The 19,875-nt window shown below is 36.9% G+C and overlaps 5 protein-coding genes across 9 annotated transcripts; 2 read left to right on the plus strand and 3 right to left on the minus strand.

The window, feature by feature from the left end:
• Positions 1 to 1,954: 1,954 nt before the first annotated feature.
• On the minus strand, positions 1,955 to 3,543 carry LOC135142376 (uncharacterized). The gene is made up of 3 exons (XM_064074071.1): positions 3,384 to 3,543; positions 3,122 to 3,330; positions 1,955 to 3,071 (listed from the first exon to the last, which is right to left on the minus strand). The coding sequence occupies exons 2-3, from the start codon at positions 3,318 to 3,320 to the stop codon at positions 2,047 to 2,049; spliced, it is 1,224 nt and encodes a 407-aa protein (XP_063930141.1). The 5' UTR covers positions 3,321 to 3,330; positions 3,384 to 3,543; the 3' UTR covers positions 1,955 to 2,046.
• Positions 3,544 to 3,573: 30 nt separating this feature from the next.
• LOC135142375 (zinc finger protein OZF-like) lies at positions 3,574 to 5,726 on the plus strand. 3 transcript variants are annotated; one of them, XM_064074068.1, is made up of 8 exons: positions 3,574 to 3,788; positions 3,839 to 3,973; positions 4,018 to 4,259; positions 4,307 to 4,675; positions 4,719 to 4,862; positions 4,922 to 5,081; positions 5,134 to 5,431; positions 5,480 to 5,726. In XM_064074068.1, the coding sequence occupies exons 1-8, from the start codon at positions 3,642 to 3,644 to the stop codon at positions 5,668 to 5,670; spliced, it is 1,686 nt and encodes a 561-aa protein (XP_063930138.1). In that variant the 5' UTR covers positions 3,574 to 3,641; the 3' UTR covers positions 5,671 to 5,726. The 3 variants fall into 3 exon arrangements, with proteins under 3 accessions (XP_063930138.1, XP_063930139.1, XP_063930140.1); XM_064074069.1 differs by having other exon boundaries at positions 3,839 to 3,970; XM_064074070.1 differs by having other exon boundaries at positions 3,700 to 3,788; positions 3,830 to 3,973.
• On the minus strand, positions 5,666 to 6,697 carry LOC135142378 (uncharacterized). Its single transcript, XM_064074073.1, has one exon. The coding sequence runs from the start codon at positions 6,563 to 6,565 to the stop codon at positions 5,723 to 5,725; it is 843 nt and encodes a 280-aa protein (XP_063930143.1). The 5' UTR covers positions 6,566 to 6,697; the 3' UTR covers positions 5,666 to 5,722.
• Positions 6,698 to 6,985: 288 nt separating this feature from the next.
• On the plus strand, positions 6,986 to 17,580 carry LOC135142374 (biotin--protein ligase). Of its 2 annotated transcripts, XM_064074066.1 has the most exons (10): positions 6,986 to 7,203; positions 13,473 to 13,705; positions 13,752 to 13,913; positions 13,964 to 14,117; positions 14,171 to 14,321; positions 14,370 to 14,876; positions 15,664 to 16,351; positions 16,412 to 16,991; positions 17,039 to 17,252; positions 17,301 to 17,580. In XM_064074066.1, exons 2-10 carry the CDS (start codon positions 13,496 to 13,498, stop codon positions 17,476 to 17,478), a joined length of 2,844 nt encoding a protein of 947 aa, XP_063930136.1. In that variant the 5' UTR covers positions 6,986 to 7,203; positions 13,473 to 13,495; the 3' UTR covers positions 17,479 to 17,580. The 2 variants fall into 2 exon arrangements, with proteins under 2 accessions (XP_063930136.1, XP_063930137.1); XM_064074067.1 differs by lacking the exons at positions 6,986 to 7,203; positions 13,473 to 13,705 and having other exon boundaries at positions 13,816 to 13,899; positions 13,949 to 14,117.
• LOC135142379 (microtubule-associated proteins 1A/1B light chain 3C-like) lies at positions 7,217 to 8,130 on the minus strand. 2 transcript variants are annotated; one of them, XM_064074075.1, is made up of 4 exons: positions 7,876 to 8,130; positions 7,735 to 7,823; positions 7,577 to 7,683; positions 7,217 to 7,521 (listed from the first exon to the last, which is right to left on the minus strand). In XM_064074075.1, exons 1-4 carry the CDS (start codon positions 8,003 to 8,005, stop codon positions 7,362 to 7,364), a joined length of 486 nt encoding a protein of 161 aa, XP_063930145.1. In that variant the 5' UTR covers positions 8,006 to 8,130; the 3' UTR covers positions 7,217 to 7,361. The 2 variants fall into 2 exon arrangements, with proteins under 2 accessions (XP_063930145.1, XP_063930144.1); XM_064074074.1 differs by having other exon boundaries at positions 7,217 to 7,527; positions 7,876 to 8,121.
• Positions 17,581 to 19,875: the final 2,295 nt, after the last annotated feature.

Here is a 19,875-nt window from a genome sequence, read left to right on the forward strand (position 1 = left end):
TAGGTCTCCCGTTCCGTCTGTCTGTCTGTCCATCTGTCTGCCGTTCGGGATTTTTATTAGACAGATAATCTCCTAAAAACACCTATTCGAATCATTGCAAAAACATGGACACTTAGAACAACATATACAGGATGTCTCAGAAATAAGTACATTAATTTTAATCAGTTATAGAGCTCATTGAACTCAACAACTTTTTTTAGTAGAGTTTTGTCAAGAACTTTTTAATTATCAAGTTAAAAATTGTTAAAGTTATACCCCAATTAAGGTTACCCGCCCATGGATCCTCAGTCACCCATGGACACTAATAATTATTATAATTAATAATTTACGGTCAAAAACAGTTACTAGGATACGTATTTTCCTAATCTTGTCAATGTGACAAACATTTAGAGAGAAATTGAAAATCCTGCTCCCTAATGGCGTACGGAATTTCATCGGCCCAAATGTGGGTGTTGAACACCTTCCCTCGTGTAACCGACCTCATCAGTTGATGGTATAAGAGATACAAAATTTGCTTGTTCGTTTATTTTTCTATTAACCCACTCACAAAAGTTTTGCCTACGTGGTAAGTCTGTTAGTTTCAATAACTGAACTTTCTGGTCCTGAAAGGGGTACATTTGTTCTCTGAGTATCCTCCAAATACTACTCTCCGATACATCACATTAGACAGTGATACGTGCTAGTGCCCGGTCGAGCTTCGACACTCTTCAAAACAGCCTCTTCAATATTAGCAATTCTATTACTACGTAACTTACCCCGATTCTGAGGTGCCGGTTTAAAATATCCGAACTCTCGAAAATACTGCAACGTTCTTAAAACTACGCACATTTGGCAGACGATTTGGGAGGTTTTCTGAAAAAATTAGTTGGGCGCGAGTGCCGTTTCCCGGAGCTTCACCGTACGTTAAAACGATATCGGTGCATTCCTGATTTGAAAACAAAGCCATTTCAACACATTTCGTCTATGAATTAGAAATCTGTGCCAAACAAACTTTAAAGAGACAACGTTTAATAAAAACATTGACATAAAAATGATTGTCAGTGTCAAAACGGTTGTTACGGTACCTTCTTCATTGTTGTAATGTTGCTATTATTTAAGTTATTATTTAAGGTGAACATAGACGGCTCGTGAATATATGGGTGGGAAAATTCGAAATTTGACTTGAGTTTTCGAAAAAATGCTAAATAAAAAAGTTGTTCCGTTTCACGAGTTCTGTTACTGGTTAAAATTAATGTACTTATTTCTGAGACACCCTGTATACTCATGCGTCTTTAAAATTTAAATTGTTTAGGAAAAATAATAGTCAAAGTTCAATAGCCTCAGCCCATGTTTAAAGTATTTTAAAACATAATGAACTCGTTAAATAAAATAGAGAAATGATAACGAGGCTGATTGATACGATCATTTATTTAGCAACCCAAGAATAAGCACTCCGTGGTAACAATGAATCAAGAGATTCTTTAAATCCGGGAAATTTTAGGCTGTAAGAGCCTCGTCATAGAAAACATACTTTTGATTAGGTACCTACAGCTTCACCACCTTGCCCAACCTACCAAAAATCTCACGAGCCGCCACTGGTCTAAAATGAACTTTTAAGTTATTAATAGAACTTGTAGATAATTTTATGATCTACAGAAGCGCTATTTACAAAAATGTTGCCAGTTGTCAGAATTCTTAGAGATAAATAAAAAATTAATGGTAAAACTCCCAGTTCCGAAAACTCAGTTTTACGAAACCGCTCGAAAAAACAGTCTGTAATTAGTACTGTTTGGTGCTTTGAGTTATTATACACAATAATTTTGTGTAAATTCCCAGCTTTTTCAGAACGATGTACAATTTTTTTCTTCTATGAGCACCTACGTGTAGGGGCGAAGTATACAATTCTTATGTTATGACTGGCTGCAAAATCAGTTTCGTTGTGCTCTTCTGGGCGGGGCTAATTTAAAAACAGACGCATTTCTCACTTTTTTATTATGTACTTAGACTTATCTACATAAATATACAACTTTCTATACATAACCTTAGAATAAAATCTCATTTCGCACTTTACAACACTTGTGTAGCCACACTATTCGTGAAATAAATAAAAGCACCCATCAGATTAACGAACGTCGCTCCAAGGAACACAGTCATCCATTTGCCATCAAAGGCAGTGACCAAGGATGCCGTCACTGGCCCACACAAAATACCTGGTATAGTCGCTATAGTGTTACTAATAGCGAAAGTAGTCCCAGCATAATTCGGCGCCACATCCACATGGTTACTCAAATGTCCTGCTGAATTACACGCTGACAGTCCCATGGAAATGCTTACCAGTACCACGGCGAAGGGCAAATGGTCCACGACGCAGAAAATAGCCAGAAATAGCGCTGGTCCTACAAGACCCACACTGGTCATAAGTCTCCTGACGTTCAAAACTGACCAGTTCTTGAGAAGTAACCCATCGGCCACATGCCCGCTGATCACTCCAAAAATTGAGTTGACAATGTATGGAACGGACGTGAGGCTCAAGCTGTGGGCATTTCCCCCCAAATATCGTGCTAAATATGTAGGTAACCATTGCATTATAATGTACGAGGACCAGTTCATTGCAAAATGAGCAACATAAATTGCCCATAAGGGTTTACTCAGGATGAAGTCAGCCCAGCGGATACTCCTTGAAATCACTTTGGGCATGTGTAAGGGAATGGTATCTTCACTACTAAATGCATCTTCAGGATAGACAAAGTACCACAGGCTTACCCATATGAACCCAAAAGAGCCGAACCAGTAGAAACACGCGTCCCAGGTTAAATGAGGGCACAGTACTGAGGCCACAGTTTGTCCAACAGAGCCTGAAGCCAATAGGTAGCTGAAAGCTCGTGAACGTTCTTCCACTGGTATACTATGGGCGAACAAATGGAAAATTGTGGGTAAACCTAGGCCTTCTGCGAAACCTAGGACTATGCGACAGATGACGAGGGCGGTGAGGCTGTGGGCCAGAAAGGGGGTGACGAATGTAGCGATGCTCCACAACAAAACGCTGCAGATTAGGACATTCTTGGCGCCAAGCTTGCTGGCCCAGAAACTGCCTACAAACGAATTTATTACTTGTGAACGCAATAGAAAGAGTATGAGTTACCTAAAATTTGACTAGTGAAATAACCAAAAGCGAAAGCCGACAGAATCCACCCCTGTGCATGCAGACTCCACTGGAATATGTCTGTCATGGGAACAATAGCGATGGGCATTATGACCCGATCTGCACTATTTATGAAGTTAGCAGCACTGCACAATGCCACTATTCGAGAAGTCCTCGTTAACCAACGTATCCTAGCCATGATTACGGTCCTGAAAAAGGCCCTTCTTCATACACGGGACTTAAATTCTAACCATATACGTACTGTTTAAAGGAACAATGTAAACGATATCACATAATTTCGCGGATTTTGATTGTTCTTGTAGACGTGCGTTACAACTAACTACTGTTTTCCTAAATTTATGGAAAATCCAGATTTTTGGCTGGCCATGTCAACAAGTCGGCCATTTTACTGTAGGGATTTTTGTTACATTATTGAATTGGTTTGGTATACATTTTTCTATCATCTGTCAAATACCTGTCATAACAAATATCAACAAAAAAGTTGCAAGATTTTTGATAAATGGAGCCCTTTCAGACCACGGAAGTTCGCTTGAGCGACGTTTGCCGTTCCTGTTTACTAAAAACCGACAACATGTTAAATTTCACCCCAAAAACTGATCAAACTTCCGAAGTAATCGCTATGTTGTCTTCAGTCGGAAACATTGAGGTTAGATCAATTCATCTCAACCTTCCAAGTGAAAAAATTAGTTGTTGTAGATTGAAATTAATGAATACCTTCCGTCTTATCTATGCAGAACATGCGAAGAAAAATTAAGGTTATCTTACGACTTCCAATTATTAATACAAAGGTCGAATGAAATTATTCGGGAATGTATGAACACAGCATATGTGGTAATCTCTGTGAAACTCCATAACTGGCTATGATGGAGGTATAGGTTTCAGGAGAAGAACGGTGCCCTGAAGAGAAATGTAAAGTAGAAGAAATTGAAGAAAACAAAGAAGTCATTGTAAATCCTGTAGTGCGGACGTCAAAGAAACTCCTTGAGTTTTCCCATAGTGAAGTTGAGGAAGCTATTAACGAGTACCAAAGGCTGTATAACCATGTTGATTGCATCCAGTGTGGATTTGTTACCAGTAATTCACGGGCATTATCTATTCACGTGTCGCGATTACACAAGTATGTTTAATTCTTTTTTAAAGAAAACTAAAAACACTAAATTTTAGAGAATTGAAAGACCGTTGGTGTTCCCTCTGCAATATAGAAGTTGACAATTTATCTCACCATTCCAAAATCCATGTTAGAGACCGTTTTAGGTGTAAATTCTGTGGAAAACAATTCAACATGGGGGGGCACTTCTTCGAGCATCTACGTAGCCATTCCAGCGAAAAGCCTCACAGGTGCCATATTTGCCATAAAGGTTTTATCGTGCGTCGGACTTTAGATAAACACATAAGGGCCCATATGAACAATCGTGTCTATAAATGCCATTTATGTCCTCGAAATTTCTCTGTTCCAAAATTGCTACGGATGCATTTACGCAAACACTATGCACATAAAGTTGAAGAGCAAACCCCATTGCCTCCAATTAAATCGTAAGTAAACAATTTTGAAACGTCTCACTAACATAGTCATCAGATATCAACCACAGAACTTCTGCAAAGTGTGTAAGAAACGCGTAAGAAGCTTGGAATACCACTTGGCCAAGTTCCACGCGAGCAACCCCCTCGAAAACAAAAAAAGCGAAGGAGTTTTGTGCACGCGTTGTGGAAAAAAATTTAGGTTGGTAGCACTGTGCGTATAATATTGGTAACACCACACATATTTTGATATGTTGGTAGCTCGTTGTCCCGTTTCCGTCTACACATGCGTACCCACACTGGGGAAACCCCCTACAAATGTCGGTTCTGTGATAAACGAATGAGAAATCGGAATCATGTGGTACTGCACGAACGCACACACACCGGGGAAAAACCGTACGTCTGCAACATATGTGGTCGGGTAAAAGCGCCCGTTTTCGGTTCTGCCAACATTATATGGTGAAAAATTGTAGGGTTTTAGTCAAACGAGTGTTCTTAGGACGCACATGCTCATTCACACCGGTCGACCAGTAAGTTGCAATTTATGCCCAAAGCGCTTCTGTAGACCTGCGCAGTTGCGTCTGCACATGCGCGATCATACAGGGGAAAAACCGTATCAGTGTACCGAATGTGATCAAGCGTTCAAACAAATGAGTCATCTGTCAGACCATGTGAAAAGGCACAGTGATGAAAGACCCTACAAGTGTTCACATTGTGATAAGGGTTTCAAACAAATGTCAACTTTGAAGTCACATATAACAATACATACAGGTTTGTAAGGTTGGTAGAAGTATCAAAAATTGTGCTTGTCTTTTCTAGGGGAAAAACCGTTCAAGTGTAGTCAGTGTCCATATGCGTGTCGACAGAGGTATAGTTTGACCCAACACATGAAACAACACAGTGCAGACACCCCTAATCCTGAAAAGCCCCATTTTTGTAATTTGTGTCAAAAAGGATACAGCACCATGGCCATGTTGATGTCACACAATGATTTAGTGCACAAGGTTTAGAGCTTTAATTTTATTACTTATGTCTACTATTTTACATAAAATATTTATAAACTTAATTTGTGGAAATCACTTTAAAAACGACTAAAAGCAACGCACCAGCTCCTATATAATACAAAAACTGTTTCTTTTTGGTTTCATTTTCTCTTTCAATTAATAAACTGACTTCATTTTGCTTAAAATTAATCAAATCACTCAGTCGTGCAGTCTCATTTTTAACAAAATTAATCAAATCTGTATTAATGTTATTATCACCAGTTGTAGTTATGGGTTCTTTTGATCCATTATTTTTCTCCAAACTCTCTTCAATAAATCTCTTCAAATCACCCTTCCTCAGTGTTGTGTAACAAAACGCCAAAAAACTCCCTGCAATACTCAAAATAATCCCAAAATATTTCGTATACTCTAACTGCGCCCTCTGTTTCTCATGCGAATCCCTTACAGCGTTTGTAAACGCCGTAAACAACTCCCTTTCCGCTTGATCACAATCTTGAAACGATCTTGACACCTCATGCTCCTGCCTTAGTACTTCAGTCTCTTCTTTCATTAAAGTCAAAAACTTCTCAATATCGTCCTGGCGCTTCACTTTGTGGATTTCATCCTGTAGTTGATTTGACTTTTTACGTATTTCAGCAAGACTTCTACCAATTTCACGGCGTTGTTCTTGAGTTTCAAGTAATCGTTCTTGTAAGGCAACCACTCGATCTTGATATAGTTTAACTTCGTCTAAACCGAGGAATTTCGTGTACCAGCTGTTCAAACTAGCGACTTTCTTATGGAATGCTTCCCTGTTCATGGTTTTTAGAGTTTCCCAATAAATGGGAGCTTCCGAGCGGAGACGGCCGAACACATAATTGGTGGTTGTTGCGTTGAAAAACCGCAACATTGAGAATCTCATCTTTGAGGAGTTGCGATCATCGTCTGTTAAATATGGGGGCCCCCTGGGATCAAAACACGATCCTGGAACGTGCTTTTGACGTTTGGTTAAGATTTGACAAGTCAGAAGTCAAAAAGAGTGTGATAGGCAGGATTACCAACGGTATCGCCATAGGTATCACTGGTAAAATTAATTTTTAATTATTTCACATTAATTCATTTTGGAGTTAAAAATAAGTTACGATTGTGTGTTTTAAAACAATTTAGATGGAATTATTGCGTTGGACTTGTTTCTTATTATTTAAATATTCTAATTTTGCAGATGTGACTTGTGGCGCCACCTATTATAATTAACAATATATTTCGTAAAATATAAATAAACCAAGTGTTTTGTTATATCTATTTATTTCAGATTTTGATTACACTATTATTATCATTTTCGTGGGTTATTGTTTTTTTTTGCTAAAGTTTTCTGTCATTCTACATCATGGCTGCCAATGCTGCGCCACTAAAAAGTGCCGCATCGCAAAAATCTCTGTTTTATCAATTTTTGCGTTTCTCTTGGTAAATTCCGCTGTTTACCGCTTTTCGAGCTAAATATATCCCGTATCGGTGAAAATGAGCCCCAGTTTTAGTCAACTCTCATGAAAAAATCACCAGGTGAGTGCCCCCATTCACAGTTCAAATCCGTATATTTAAAACAAATTCATTCGAAACTTCATACACTAATAAAATTCAATCAAGAAACATTACGGAAGTAATGCCAAAACACACACACTTAATACTATGTACATTAAGAGTAATCCCAAAGGTTCGGTTCAGGCGCTACCAAATACTTCTTGTGAGGCATAGGTTATGTAGAGAAACCCGTCTGGGGCTGCGTGCCCACTATAAGCTTCAGCCAGAGTTAATGAGAGATTGAGCATCGATCGATTGTTCACTAATAAATACAGTGCATGGTTCGGACCCAATTGAAGCCTGTTCCTGGAAAAAACTAATACAGCCCCCTTGAAATGAACGATCGACACCCTACCTAATGATAGTCAGGAACTGCGACATGGTGATCTCTTGAGGCACCAAAAACTTGTACTTATCTAATTCGGGTAGAAGCACTTCCTTCGAGTACCGTTTGATTATAATCTACAATCCTGGATTTTTTTTTTCGATTTTTATTATTAGGCGATCACTTACCGGAATTTTTGTGGGGAATTTAACCCGAAGCGCTAAAACCTCTTCACTTTTCACCTCACCACTTGACTCACTGTCGCCCATGATTCCATCTACCAAATGAAAAATGTTTAACAAAAACACGATTAAATCCGAAAAAACTACCTGGTTTTTTGCATCGCTGATTGTTGAAATTGAAGTCTTTAATCTTCCCGTTCATCACTTTAAAAGGACAACTATTGTTGTTTTCGCACTTGTAAGCGAACAATTGGTCGCCGGGATCCGTAAGATACATGAAAATGCACTTTTAAGGGCTATACTGGAGCAAATCTCAGCTTGGTCAGCTCCTCAAATGGAATAATTGAACGAGTGGCCCCCACCACTTTGTGATTCGTTCTTCTCTGGATTATTATTCAGTGATATTTGTCGGAAAAAAAAATTTAACAACAATAAGATAAAGTGGAGACAGTTTGTGCCAAGAAGGGAACACTTTGCCGTTCAAATTTTAAATCATTTTTCTCTTTTGGTTTCACCTTTAATTCTATTTTTACTTTGTTTGCACTTCGTGTTGTTCTGATTATTTTGTTTTTCGTTTTCTTTCTCCAAATCTGTTCTATTGATTCGATATAAACAAATACATGAATTCAGTGTGGTCGCTAGAGCCAATGAACTTAAATGTTGATAAAAAGGAGATTATCTGAGCAAATTATTCCGTTAGTATTTCTGCATTTTATTGGGGCCCCCCTTGTTTGCTTTTTCAAAAGTATTCTAGAACAACGGCTGAAGTATCTATTATCATTTTAAATGCGGTCTTTAAATATAATGTATTTAAATTTGTTAATTGATAGTGTTCTTTAATTTATCTCTGTATTCTTTGATTTATTGGTCTGAATCACTAATTAAAACTTATTTTCACTTTGTGTGCGTAAAAATGAGAGTAATGGGTTTCTGATAATTTCAACCGGTTGTACGGAAAGTGGAGCAAAATGGAACGATATACACACAAAAACTAAATTTATAAACAGCGTCGGCTATTAAAAGCAACGCGTTAATGAGCGTGTAGGGTGTAGTGTGTAGTTAAGACAAATAAAATAAGAAATTGGCTCACAGAATACTGTTTGTCGGCGAGTTTATTAGACAAAAATTTGTGACTGAAAACTTTGTTGTTGTTGTTGCCTGTTCATTTGATTTAAAAAAGGATCACGCACGTCATCTCAAAAGATTGTTAAGTAAATCTTATTTTTAATGTTACGTATACGGGTTGTGCAAAAAAAAAATAATGATCAGTCAAGTTATTATTGATCAAATTAAGAACGAGCCACCCCATTTTCTCGAAAATGTGGGAATACGCTCGTCTTTATTCAGAATATTTTGTTCAATTGAGACTTATTAATAATTTTAGTCACTTGTTTTGAGGCGATAAAGTCATTCAAATAAAACAAATGCCTACGTGACATTCTTCCGATGTATAAACATAAACAATTGAAACACTACCTACGCATATTTGTCAATACCACTATTCCCGTTGGTAATGTGCTGTAAATATATTTTACAATGTGCGTACTTGCGCAGAGACGGTTTATACCGATATGTTTGGGATCCTGGACTATCACGCCTCCGTAGTTAAAGGACCCCTTCTGGCCCAAATTTAACGGAAATTAAATTTATTTGTTTTTAATTTGGTTATTATAAAAATACGATTTCGTCTTCGACTAACCGTTTGTTGACACGTATCATCTCGAGATTATGCAAAATACAAAATCTGTTATTTATTTAAATCTCGGAACGTGGTTTTCACCACTGTTTTTAGCTTGCAGAAATCTAGACACTATTCAAGAAATATTATTGACTTTTTTGTCAGAAGTCAGATACAGGAAAAGCAATTTTTATGAAAAAAAAAAACATTGATTTTGAAACATGCGTAATGAAAATTTTCACCAAAATGCTAAAAACCAAATGATGATCGACTGTTTTTAAATGAAATTGCTCTTGCATTATATAGTGTCTGTTAATAATAGATATATTACATTCTGAAAATGTATTGAACACCCCACGTTAGAAAAACGTAGAGACTGGCCTTAAATTGACCTATTTCCCCTCTACATTGAAAAATCCGCTCTTGAGATGTGGTTATTTCTTAGACTTTAGTAATATTCTTTTATTTCAGAATGTTAAAAAATATATATGTATGAACTGTTTTATTTTGTAAACGTCTGAAACGGCTCATCGAAGTTCTAAAAGCTACAACGCTATCACCTAAAAAATTACAGGTTCTAGTTTTTAAAATCCGACGCAGTTTGTAAAGGCAGATTGGCACTGCAACCGCTATATTATCACCACCAGCGCATCCTCAAAACTGACCTTTCAGACCAGAGTTTCCTCTAAGTGTTGGACGTCAACCAAAATCGATAAAATTGCATCTAATTGTAACAGATTACATCTGTCTGGCGGATGTGCAATTATGTGTATACGGTACCTAAAAGGTTCGATAGTTTTTATGATTTTGTTCGGTTTAAAGCTATTAATACATATTGTGGCCAAATATTAAAACATTTCCCAGTTTTATTTGTTATATACATTTAAGAAAAAGATCATAGGACTACACGTGAATTTAAATAACCGGGACTATAGTGTCTCCGGTAGTCATTTTGTACCACACCTGTGCGGAAGAAGTTCTAATGAATTACAAAATTTTGAAAACCACTAGTTTTCTTCGTTTAGCTCTAAATCCTAAAAAATAAAACTTTAATTTAATTATTATTAAGGTTTAATCATTGCCGGTTTAATTCTGCGAAATCTGTTTGTTTTTTGTTTCAAGGATGTAATGTTCAACAACACGATTATGTGTTGTTGAATGTTACACAACAGAACATAATACTTCTTTACTAAAATGGTACTGTGGAATTTGCCTACAAGTGTAACATTTCCTCCGTAGATACCAAAAATCACATACCTAGCATAGGAATCATACAACAAACAAAATAAATTTTACGATATCAAACTAAATGAAAGATGTAAATCGAACATAAGACCCAGAAAGTAGTACAAGTAGTACCGACGTGTCACACAATTTTTTTGGAAAACTTATAAAATAATAAATCCTTACGTTTTCAACAAAAGTAATCTTTTCCTAATATCACCTTTCTAGTAGATTTAAGTCTAAAAATAAGCCGCATAAGCAGATGCGTACTTTGTTTTACTGACTCTAAATTATTTATAAGCTCCCAGAAAATGGATGACGTCATCTCAAAAACAAATATTAAATAGAAAACTTGAAAAATATGCCTTGAGATGAGATGTTACTTATGTGCACACCAAAATTAATATTGTTGACATTTTCCGTATGTTGGTGCAGTCATCTTGAAAAATACATGTTCTGAATTATACATTTTTATATATTTTAAATATAGTAGTCAAGAGTCAATCGCGCTTTGTTGTTATAAATTGTTTTTAATAAATAATTATTTGTTGTTACTGTTTGAAGTTCTTAAAAAATAAAACATCTATATTTAAAAAACAGCAAATTTGAAAATTTTGAACATTAGCTGAACATTGAGAAAGCATTGTGTATCGCTACCACTATTAATGTACACATTAATTTATTCTAGTAATAAACACAAATCCTATGTCAAAAGTTCATCTCTATTGTTAACGATATTGTCACTTTTTCTCCCCAATGAATATTTATTCAACAACTGGTAGTTAAAAATACTCATATTGTTATTTATTTACTCTAGATTAATAAAAATAAAAAGAATTTTCAAGGGCAGTAATATTTAGAATGACAATTGGAAACATCAACGATATCACGAGTGCACCGAAATTGCGCCAATTTTTTTAAATCTTGTTGCTAAGCGCCATCCTCCAACACATATTATTCAATTTTATTTACTTTTCTCGGATATCTAAAGATTCTTTTAACACTGATAAAAGAAAAAATCGCGATGCATCATTGTAGCGGCAGTAAACCAGGTCAGTGGTTTATGTTTTCTCTAACACATTCCACGAACCTTAAAAATAAAATAAATAAACATGGAAAAGAAGGAACAACAAACAACCATAGTGCAAAGTTAACACACCAAATAATCGCTGGTACCAAAATTGGGAAACAAAACAATAAAATTAGATAACGTGGCAAAGGTTAAATTTTATTACACTTAGTCTGTCGATTATAAAAGTTTTTTTAACTTTTGCGAATGTTTAGTTTCTAAATTTATAGATTGTGGAAGCTCAAGGCACTAATTATGCAAACAACAATACGTACCACCTATACGCATCTTATGTCTCTCTTTAACACATTTTAAAGAATTAACTACAAAGTACTAATTTATTAATATACTTTATCTTTCATTATCACAGTGTTTTCAAAATATTTTGATTTCAGATTGTAATTAGCCATTAAATATCCCCTCGAACACAAGTTCTGCCACAATACTGATAAAACCGATTGATTTTTTCGCCTAATTATCGATAATTAAAATTGTAATTTTGTTACAAGGTCTTATAAACATCGGTACATTCCTCAGAGGACGCCTAGCAACAATTATGTCCATTTTCAATCATAAATATTTTGAAAAATATGAAATTTACAAACCTCGTGATAATATTATATCTACATTTTAATCAGGTTTCAAATACCGTGTACTAGTATGGAAACAAAGAACAAGAAGTGTCGAACTAAAAATAAAAATAATTTTCAAGAATGGAGACAGATGGGACATAACAGAATTTGAGGAAATTGAATGCTTTATGTATGTAGGAATACTCTGATAAATAAATGTCAAGAGGGAAATGAAATTGACTTACGCAAAGCGCAACTGTGCTGGAAAACTACAAAGGTTTTTGGAACGTAAATATAACACAAACAAAATTAAAGGTATGGAAAACCCACCCTAGCTTATACGCCGGAGACATGAATAATGTAATAAAAAAAAAAAACAAAGATTGGAATCCTACAAAAAGGAATATTTTAACGAAAATTTTGTTAAAAGACACACCATAAATAACTTCATAAACATGAGAAGAATCCATTGGCTAAGGCATTTAGAACCCATAAACCAAGAAAGATACGTAAAATTAGAAGCACCTCGTTATTGGAATTATAGGAGTTCTTTGAACAAAAATCAACACGAATGCTCATTTGTCTGATTTTATAAATTTGACAAGGGGATTAAAAACTCCTAAAGGGAGAAGAGGAGGCAGAGAAAGAAATTCAGAACTTGGAAGAAAAAAGTAAGACATCGAGGGGAATGGAAAAATTGATTGGAGGTTATTTCGACAGAACTTCCTTCGCCCCTGAAGTATATAATATCAATATTTGGTCAAAACATTTTCAAATGGGAAAACCGACTAATACGGGCATAGCCTTATCCTTTATCAATGCATTTATATTTTTGGAGCAATCGTTAATCTGATTTCGATCATCCTACAGTCTAGACGAAATATAAACAAGTGTGTTTTCGTAACATAATGCGTTCGAAAAACAAGTTCTACAAGAATTTCAAAAAAATATATAGTGTCAAAAAACAGTTAGATGTCGTTTACAAACAAAAAAGTTTAGTATGTTAAAATAAAGGATTTCCTCTCTAAGCTAAAAACAATGACATTTACAGTATTCCAACCTCTCAGTGTTTGTGAGACCTGTATAAATATTTTACAATTTTATTCTTATTATTATTTTTTTTAATTTTTTTTTTTTGTGTAGTCATAATAACAATGAATACTTACGTACTTGATTTTAATTATAAATTAATTCGTTGCAGATATAATGGTCCCTTAGAACAGCATGATCTTCACTCTATGCTACGCCTACGCCACCATAATGCAGTGGTGGCGTCTACGTACACTCGGCTCCAAATTAAACGGCACCTTAAACGACCAAAACGCCCTTTTGGTGTGTTCAGGGGCGTCCGTGCACGACAGCCGCAAACACCGCAGCTTGGAAAACCTACTTTTTCGTACGGAAAATCGGATTGCGTGCACGGTGGTGCCAAAGGTAGGACTTTTCGGAAATTTTCTCTCGTATCAAATTTTCCTTCCAGCAAAAACTCAATCTAAGCCAGTGGATCGCTTTCCCGAAGAATCTGCGATATTTTCCGATTTATATCGACGACAATAAAGTGTCTTTTAGTGAAGGAAAAATTTTTATAGTCGTACAAGCCATTTTGGATAACTATACGAAGCATCAGAGTGAGATTATTCAAGTAAGGGGTCGGGTAATTTAATGAGTTGTTTTTAGAGGGTTGTACTTTAGGTGGAGAATTTCGGGGAGTTGGTTGGGTGGAAAGCGAGCGATTCGTTCGAGGTTGTTGTGAAAACTGACATGAATCACTTGACGAAACTCATAAATCAGTTCTCGCAGAGTGACATCGATATTAACCATGAGCTGAAACTTCTGAAAATTGAAAGTGAGTGTGTTATAAGGTCCCTGTAACCTCACGCAGATTTGTGTATTTTTCAGCCGTCGAGGTCGAAGGCGCTCCCACGGTAATAAAATACGACAAAAAGTACCTAAAAGAACAAACCCTCAAATACTCGTACGCCCCAGTCCACTGGAACAAATTCGTCACGGAAATCAAAGATCTATACTCAAAAATTCGCGACATAACTAAGTAAAAACTCTACTCTTGTATGACTTGCCACTCATTTCCCGTTTCCAGCCCGAAAATAAAAATCGAAAACGGTTCCCCTAAATGTTTCGAAACTGCAGCGCCGAAAGTGATAAAGAAAGAAACAAAAAAGAATGTGGAAGACAAACACACGCTCGACGTGAAAAAAGAAATGAAAAAATCACCGGAAGATAAAAATACGCTTGACGTGGCGGTGACGGAGCATAGACGCCATAAGAAAAGCCGAGAAAGCACTAGTAAGGGTGTAACGAAGACGAAGCATAAAACGAAGAGTGTCGAAGAAGTGCCAAAGAAAGAGAAGGAAAGGGAGAAAGAACATAAACATAAAAGAACAGCGAATAAATTAGTAAAGCAGAGTTCGGTGAAAGACAGCGAAGGAGAAACGAAAGCGGAGATTAAGGAGAAGGTGAAAGATGGTGCCCATGGTGTGATGAATTTTGGACAACCAAAACCACCAAATGTTTTGGTGTATGCGGATAGCATAATTACGAAGGATAATGTGAAAAGGGTGCTATTTTCGATTTTAAATAAAGAAAAGTAAGTAGTAGTTATTTAAGAATATCACGTAGATGATAACACGCTAAGGAAAAATGTTCATCCATACCAAAGATGTGATGACGTCATGTCAAAATTCTCCTGTAAATCCTACTTAAAATATGCAAAATAGTGCGAGCCTAGCCTGCTGGTTTGTTAATAGATCAACCTTGTTGTTAAGATTACTGATGTTGGTTTTTAAATTTTACGAATTATCTTAGAAATTACAAACAAAAAGTCCTCTAAAATTCTGCACACGCTTAAAGGTTATCGTAAATATGGAAACCGCCAATTAGAATTTATCTGTTCAGTCAATACATTCAACACTATTAAAATTTGAACAATATAATGCACAGGGTGAGTTCCTGGATATCTCATTAATTATTATAGATAGAAAGGATGTAAAAAACGTTAAAGACTAAAGTTGTTTTTTGACCAGCTTGCACTAAAATTATTTTCGTCTATACAAACTATTTTTAAGGTGTAATATACAACTTTTTTTTTCAAGTTCTGGCATACAATTTATTTTTTAGGAAAATAAATACTTGACGCTTATTTTCTGTATTAAAAAAAAAAATGATTAATTCACAGAAACGTTTTAACGCATCAAGGTAGTGGCAATGTTCACTGAAAATTTCCACAGACAGTGGACGGGTTTCAACAGCTACGCTGTCATAATCTAAATTAATAATGTAGACTTTGGTATCTTTGTATTATCACATAACAATTACACAACATCCGCTACGATCCATCGCCGCAACTTCTCTGCAACACATCATTTTCTTTCCAGATACACAATCTACGACCTCCCCACATCCTCCAAACAAACTGGCTGGGACAAATCCACCGTAATTGTCGTGGTTTGCGGCAGCGTCCCCCCCGACCTAACCTCAAACCTCATCCAATACTTCCTTTCAGGCGGCAAACTCCTCTGCCTCTGCAGCGACCTCATGTACAGCGTCCTCTACACCTTCACGACGGCGGAAGTACGCGAACACGAGCTCGTGCGCTTCTCGTACGGCTCGTGGCAGCGGGTGAAGATGATGCACCACATCTTCTGCTACCAAGCCTCGCCTGCCAAGAAGCAGTTCAGCAAGGACTCGGAGTCGAACCATAGCAGCAACGGGTCGAGTCCTCTGGCCCCGAGGACTCCGTCTAACGTCGAACTGAGACACAACGATAAAGACTATAACATTCAGGTGCAAGTTTTAGGGACGGAGGAGACTTGGCAGACGCCGAGTTTGTTGTTAGCTAAAGTGAAGAGTTCGCATGGTAGAGCGGTTTTTTCGCAGGTGCATTTGGAGATCGATCCGGATGAGTATGAGAACGATGAGGATAAGTATAGGTCGTTGTTGAGTAGTAATGAGGCGAGGTTGGAGATTTTGAAGGATATTTTGTCAAATCATCTGGATTTGTGCTGCGATGAGAGCTTCGGGAAGGTGCAATTTACTCCAGGGTTTTTCTTGGGGAGATATGATGTAAGTAATACACAATAAAGAAAAAATATTTAACTCTTGATCTATTCATGAATTTTACAGGCCAAAATGAACATGATGTCCGACTGCGAAAGCATATCCAACAACCAACTAACATGCGACAAAATCAGCGTCGTTTTCTGCGGACACAACGTAGATCCAGGCACAGCCTCGAACATTCGTCTGCCAGTTTTAATACACTCGTGTCCTTCAAACTTTTCAACGTTAGAATACTACGAGACCTTGGAGACTGAAGACATAGGCCGTTTAGTAATTTACGTCGACATTGTAACCAGTTCCCAGCATCTCCTGTGCAAGAGACTCAGACACGGTTTGGTTGTGATACCCAGGCAACAAACCAACGGGATGAGTCGTTCCAGCAACGCGTGGTTGAGTCCGATGGGCAGTGCCGCTTTCTCTCTACAAATTCACATACCCCTAGACAGCAACATGGGAAGGTCACTATCCATGATCCAACACCTCGTCATGGTAGCCGTTGTCTCCGCCATTAAGAAACAAGGTTACGAAGAACTAAACATCGGCATAAAATGGCCTAACGATCTTTATGCCGACTCTTCAATCAAAATTGGAGGGATTCTAGTCAATTCGATCATTTTCGGCAACCTTGCTGTTGTAAATATAGGTGCGTAAGTAGCGCCCTGTGGGACACTCCTCAAAACCGTTTTGCAGGCTGTGGTGTGAATCTATCCAACCAAAACCCCACGGTGTGCATAAACGACCTGATAGAACGTGCCAGTATAGAAACCAACACTACCCTCAAACCAATTCCTTATGAAAAATACTTCGCTATGGTGTTCAACGAAATCGAGAAGCTTTACCAAGACGTCCAGTTGAAAGGAACAGACGGGTTTCTCGATTTGTATTACAAATATTGGTTGCACAGGTAAAATTGAGGTGAAGGTGGTGAACAGTATTGACAGTTTGGTTGCAGTGATGCCGACGTCACGATACGAACGGACAAAGACGAGTCGAAACGAGCCAAAGTGGTGGGGATCGATCAGTTCGGGTTCCTGAGTGTTCGATTGGACGATGGCACGTTAACGTCAGTCCAACCAGATGGTAATTCGTTCGATATGATGAGTGGGTTAATCGCGCCAAAGAAATTTTGAAGCTGTTTTTGTGGTTTTCTATTTTTTTAAATAGGTGTTTTTCATGTTTTATTGTTGTCTCTTGGTGTAATGCAGATTATTATTAATATATGTTGTTGGCTACTTGAGATTTTTTTTACGCGTTCCAAGATTGCTAGCCATTGTTAATCTAAATACGACATAATGTTTATGTTCTGTTCCATGTTTTTCCCCGTTTACCTTGGTTTTGTATTTTATATTTTTATTATTTATACGGTTTTATGTATATTTTGTGTTTTTTATTTTTTGTAAAAGCCTCGTTGGTTGAATAAACTGTTATTATAATTTGTTTTATTTTGGTTTTAAGTTCAGGTCAAATGATCAAAAGACGTTATTTTACTTACCAAACACTACGCTCTAAAGGGATGTGAAGGAAGGAATTCAGTACAATTTGATGCTTGTTGGACTGGGTAAAAATTGAGTTGGATTGTTATTGCAAATTAATTTGATAATTCTTTGACATGACGTCATTACCTTTTTGGTGGGGATGTAGTGCACCAACAACAGTGGTGGTTTTACAATTTTGACTCTACTTGTCAACGAATAATGCAGTAAATTTATGACATCATCCCAGGCTTAAATAGCGTCTCTTTATTGTATTAAATTTGTCTCACCGTTCTCCTAAACAGAACCGGCTTATCCTGAGTGGTATTAGTTGAAGATGCACTATTTTCGTTGGAGCACTATACTCATGTAAATCATGGTATAGTGGTCCAACTCTGACTTCGTTTTTATGGCACTGCAATCTCAATTACCGCAAATATTAGGAACTCTATTGAAAATGTAAATAACCGTGCCATAAATCATCTTAGAGGTATACGGGCGCATACGGCCCTGTGCAGTGTAGACAGTTGGTCCCTTGATGGTTTATAACCGCTGGATTACTTACGATAGAGGCCTATTGTGGAACACTTAACTCCTTCACAATAGGATACAGTCATAAAAACGAACCAGCAGTTGGAGCACTATACAAGAAGACATGTACCATGTATAAAAATATGTATATCTAATATATATTTGACACAATAACACGTAACTGTTTTCTTAGAGTTCTTGGAGAAATTACATGGGCCCTTCTTCCTTTTTGTGATAACAGTAAACGTAAATTTGAAAAAAGAGAAACGTATCGGTACACACCTGTGTAATAGTGCTATAAAATTAATGTACAAGCACTGTGACCTCTTCTTCTATTAAAAAAAAAAATGGTCTACGGTTATTTAGACAGAACTTCCTCACGTCGGAAATATAGAGTCAACACATTCAGTTTTTGAAAAAAATTCCAATTTGATTCAGAAATTTCATGCTGAGAAATTAATAAAACAACGCAGCGAGACCTTATTTGAAAAATAAGAAAAATCATTTAATACATGTATATGACAGGCAGAAAAAAATCCGGATCAAACCAGCCTTGTTTAGTATGCAATTTCACTAAAGGGCAACTGTTTAAATAAAAATGAAACGCATTCGACGCCACAGTCACAAAGCGCAATTAGTGTAATATCAAGCTATTAATGATTTTTTAATATGGAATGTGTATAACTTTGACTGTACAATTAACGCGTGTTATTTTGGTTTTATTGGTTATATAATTCATAGTACATAAAGTACAATGATCCCATTGTGTCGAAGTTAAGTTGTTTACAATAGAAAAGGTTTTAAGGTCGTAAATAACGTGTCTACTGCAGCTCGACCGGCTGCTGTCGGTTCGTTCAGGGGTGGCTTTCAGTAAATATCTAAAGTTTGTCTAAAATTATAAGAATTTTATGGACTCCCAAAGTTAATTCGTTTTACAGCCCTGTTGTCACTTTTATTGTACAGCTGAAGAGCGGGACGAACTCAGGTACAGTAAGCATCGGCTTTCCCCTGACAGGCTCTTTACCTGTACAATAGAATTGATGCCTGGGCTGTAAAACGAATTAACGTTGGGAGTCCATAAAATTCTTATAATTCTGGACCACGGAGGTAGAAGAGACCGGAGGGAGCGTACCGTATGCTAGCAATGTAACGATTCTGGCATCGTTCAAGACCCGGTCAGACACCGGTTATGATCTTATTTGAACAAGGCGCCAATATTTGTCAGCCCGACGCAAACGCGCTCCTACACTCAACAGCTGACAGGGTTTGGATTTCCAGTGGCGTATACTATCACGTAACACGTGCTGTTTATATGCAATTGTTCGTTCTTGAGTTTGAGTTTAGTTGTGCTGTTTTAGTTTCGGGCGTGTTGTTGGTGTTTTTAATTTGAATAGACTTTGATTATAACTAAAGATCATAATAACATTTAGAGACTTATATATAAGGTAGTCAATATAAAATATGTTACCCCGCCACTGGTTACGACTGCTAAACATTTAGAGGGTGGAGCTTAGCACAGCGCGC

The sequence above is a fragment of the Zophobas morio genome, unplaced genomic scaffold (assembly GCF_036711695.1).
Source record: "Zophobas morio isolate AGI-343-1 ecotype UQ-CSIRO unplaced genomic scaffold, CSIRO_AGI_Zmor_V1 ptg000046l, whole genome shotgun sequence".
NCBI classification, from domain to species: domain Eukaryota; kingdom Metazoa; phylum Arthropoda; class Insecta; order Coleoptera; family Tenebrionidae; genus Zophobas; species Zophobas morio.

What these genes read in the sequence shown, in the direction of transcription:
- LOC135142376 (XM_064074071.1), bottom strand. Translation starts at nt 3,320, where the DNA reads ATGGCTAGGATACGTTGGTTAACGAGGACTTCTCGAATAGTGGCATTG. An exon ending in TTTCACTAGTCAAATTTTAG is followed by an intron (nt 3,072 to 3,121) that starts GTAACTCATACT and finishes ATTCGTTTGTAG; the next exon opens with GCAGTTTCTGGGCCAGCAAG.
- LOC135142378 (XM_064074073.1), bottom strand. Translation starts at nt 6,565, where the DNA reads ATGAGATTCTCAATGTTGCGGTTTTTCAACGCAACAACCACCAATTAT.
- LOC135142375 (XM_064074068.1), top strand. Translation starts at nt 3,642, where the DNA reads ATGGAGCCCTTTCAGACCACGGAAGTTCGCTTGAGCGACGTTTGCCGT. An exon ending in GTATGAACACAGCATATGTG is followed by an intron (nt 3,974 to 4,017) that starts GTAATCTCTGTG and finishes ATGGAGGTATAG; the next exon opens with GTTTCAGGAGAAGAACGGTG. An exon ending in ACATATAACAATACATACAG is followed by an intron (nt 5,432 to 5,479) that starts GTTTGTAAGGTT and finishes TGTCTTTTCTAG; the next exon opens with GGGAAAAACCGTTCAAGTGT.
- LOC135142379 (XM_064074074.1), bottom strand. Translation starts at nt 8,005, where the DNA reads ATGTATCTTACGGATCCCGGCGACCAATTGTTCGCTTACAAGTGCGAA. An exon ending in TCAGCGATGCAAAAAACCAG is followed by an intron (nt 7,824 to 7,875) that starts GTAGTTTTTTCG and finishes TTCATTTGGTAG; the next exon opens with ATGGAATCATGGGCGACAGT. An exon ending in AATTCCCCACAAAAATTCCG is followed by an intron (nt 7,684 to 7,734) that starts GTAAGTGATCGC and finishes CCAGGATTGTAG; the next exon opens with ATTATAATCAAACGGTACTC.
- LOC135142374 (XM_064074066.1), top strand. Translation starts at nt 13,496, where the DNA reads ATGATCTTCACTCTATGCTACGCCTACGCCACCATAATGCAGTGGTGG. An exon ending in AAAATTCGCGACATAACTAA is followed by an intron (nt 14,322 to 14,369) that starts GTAAAAACTCTA and finishes TCCCGTTTCCAG; the next exon opens with CCCGAAAATAAAAATCGAAA. An exon ending in TCGATTTTAAATAAAGAAAA is followed by an intron (nt 14,877 to 15,663) that starts GTAAGTAGTAGT and finishes TTTTCTTTCCAG; the next exon opens with ATACACAATCTACGACCTCC.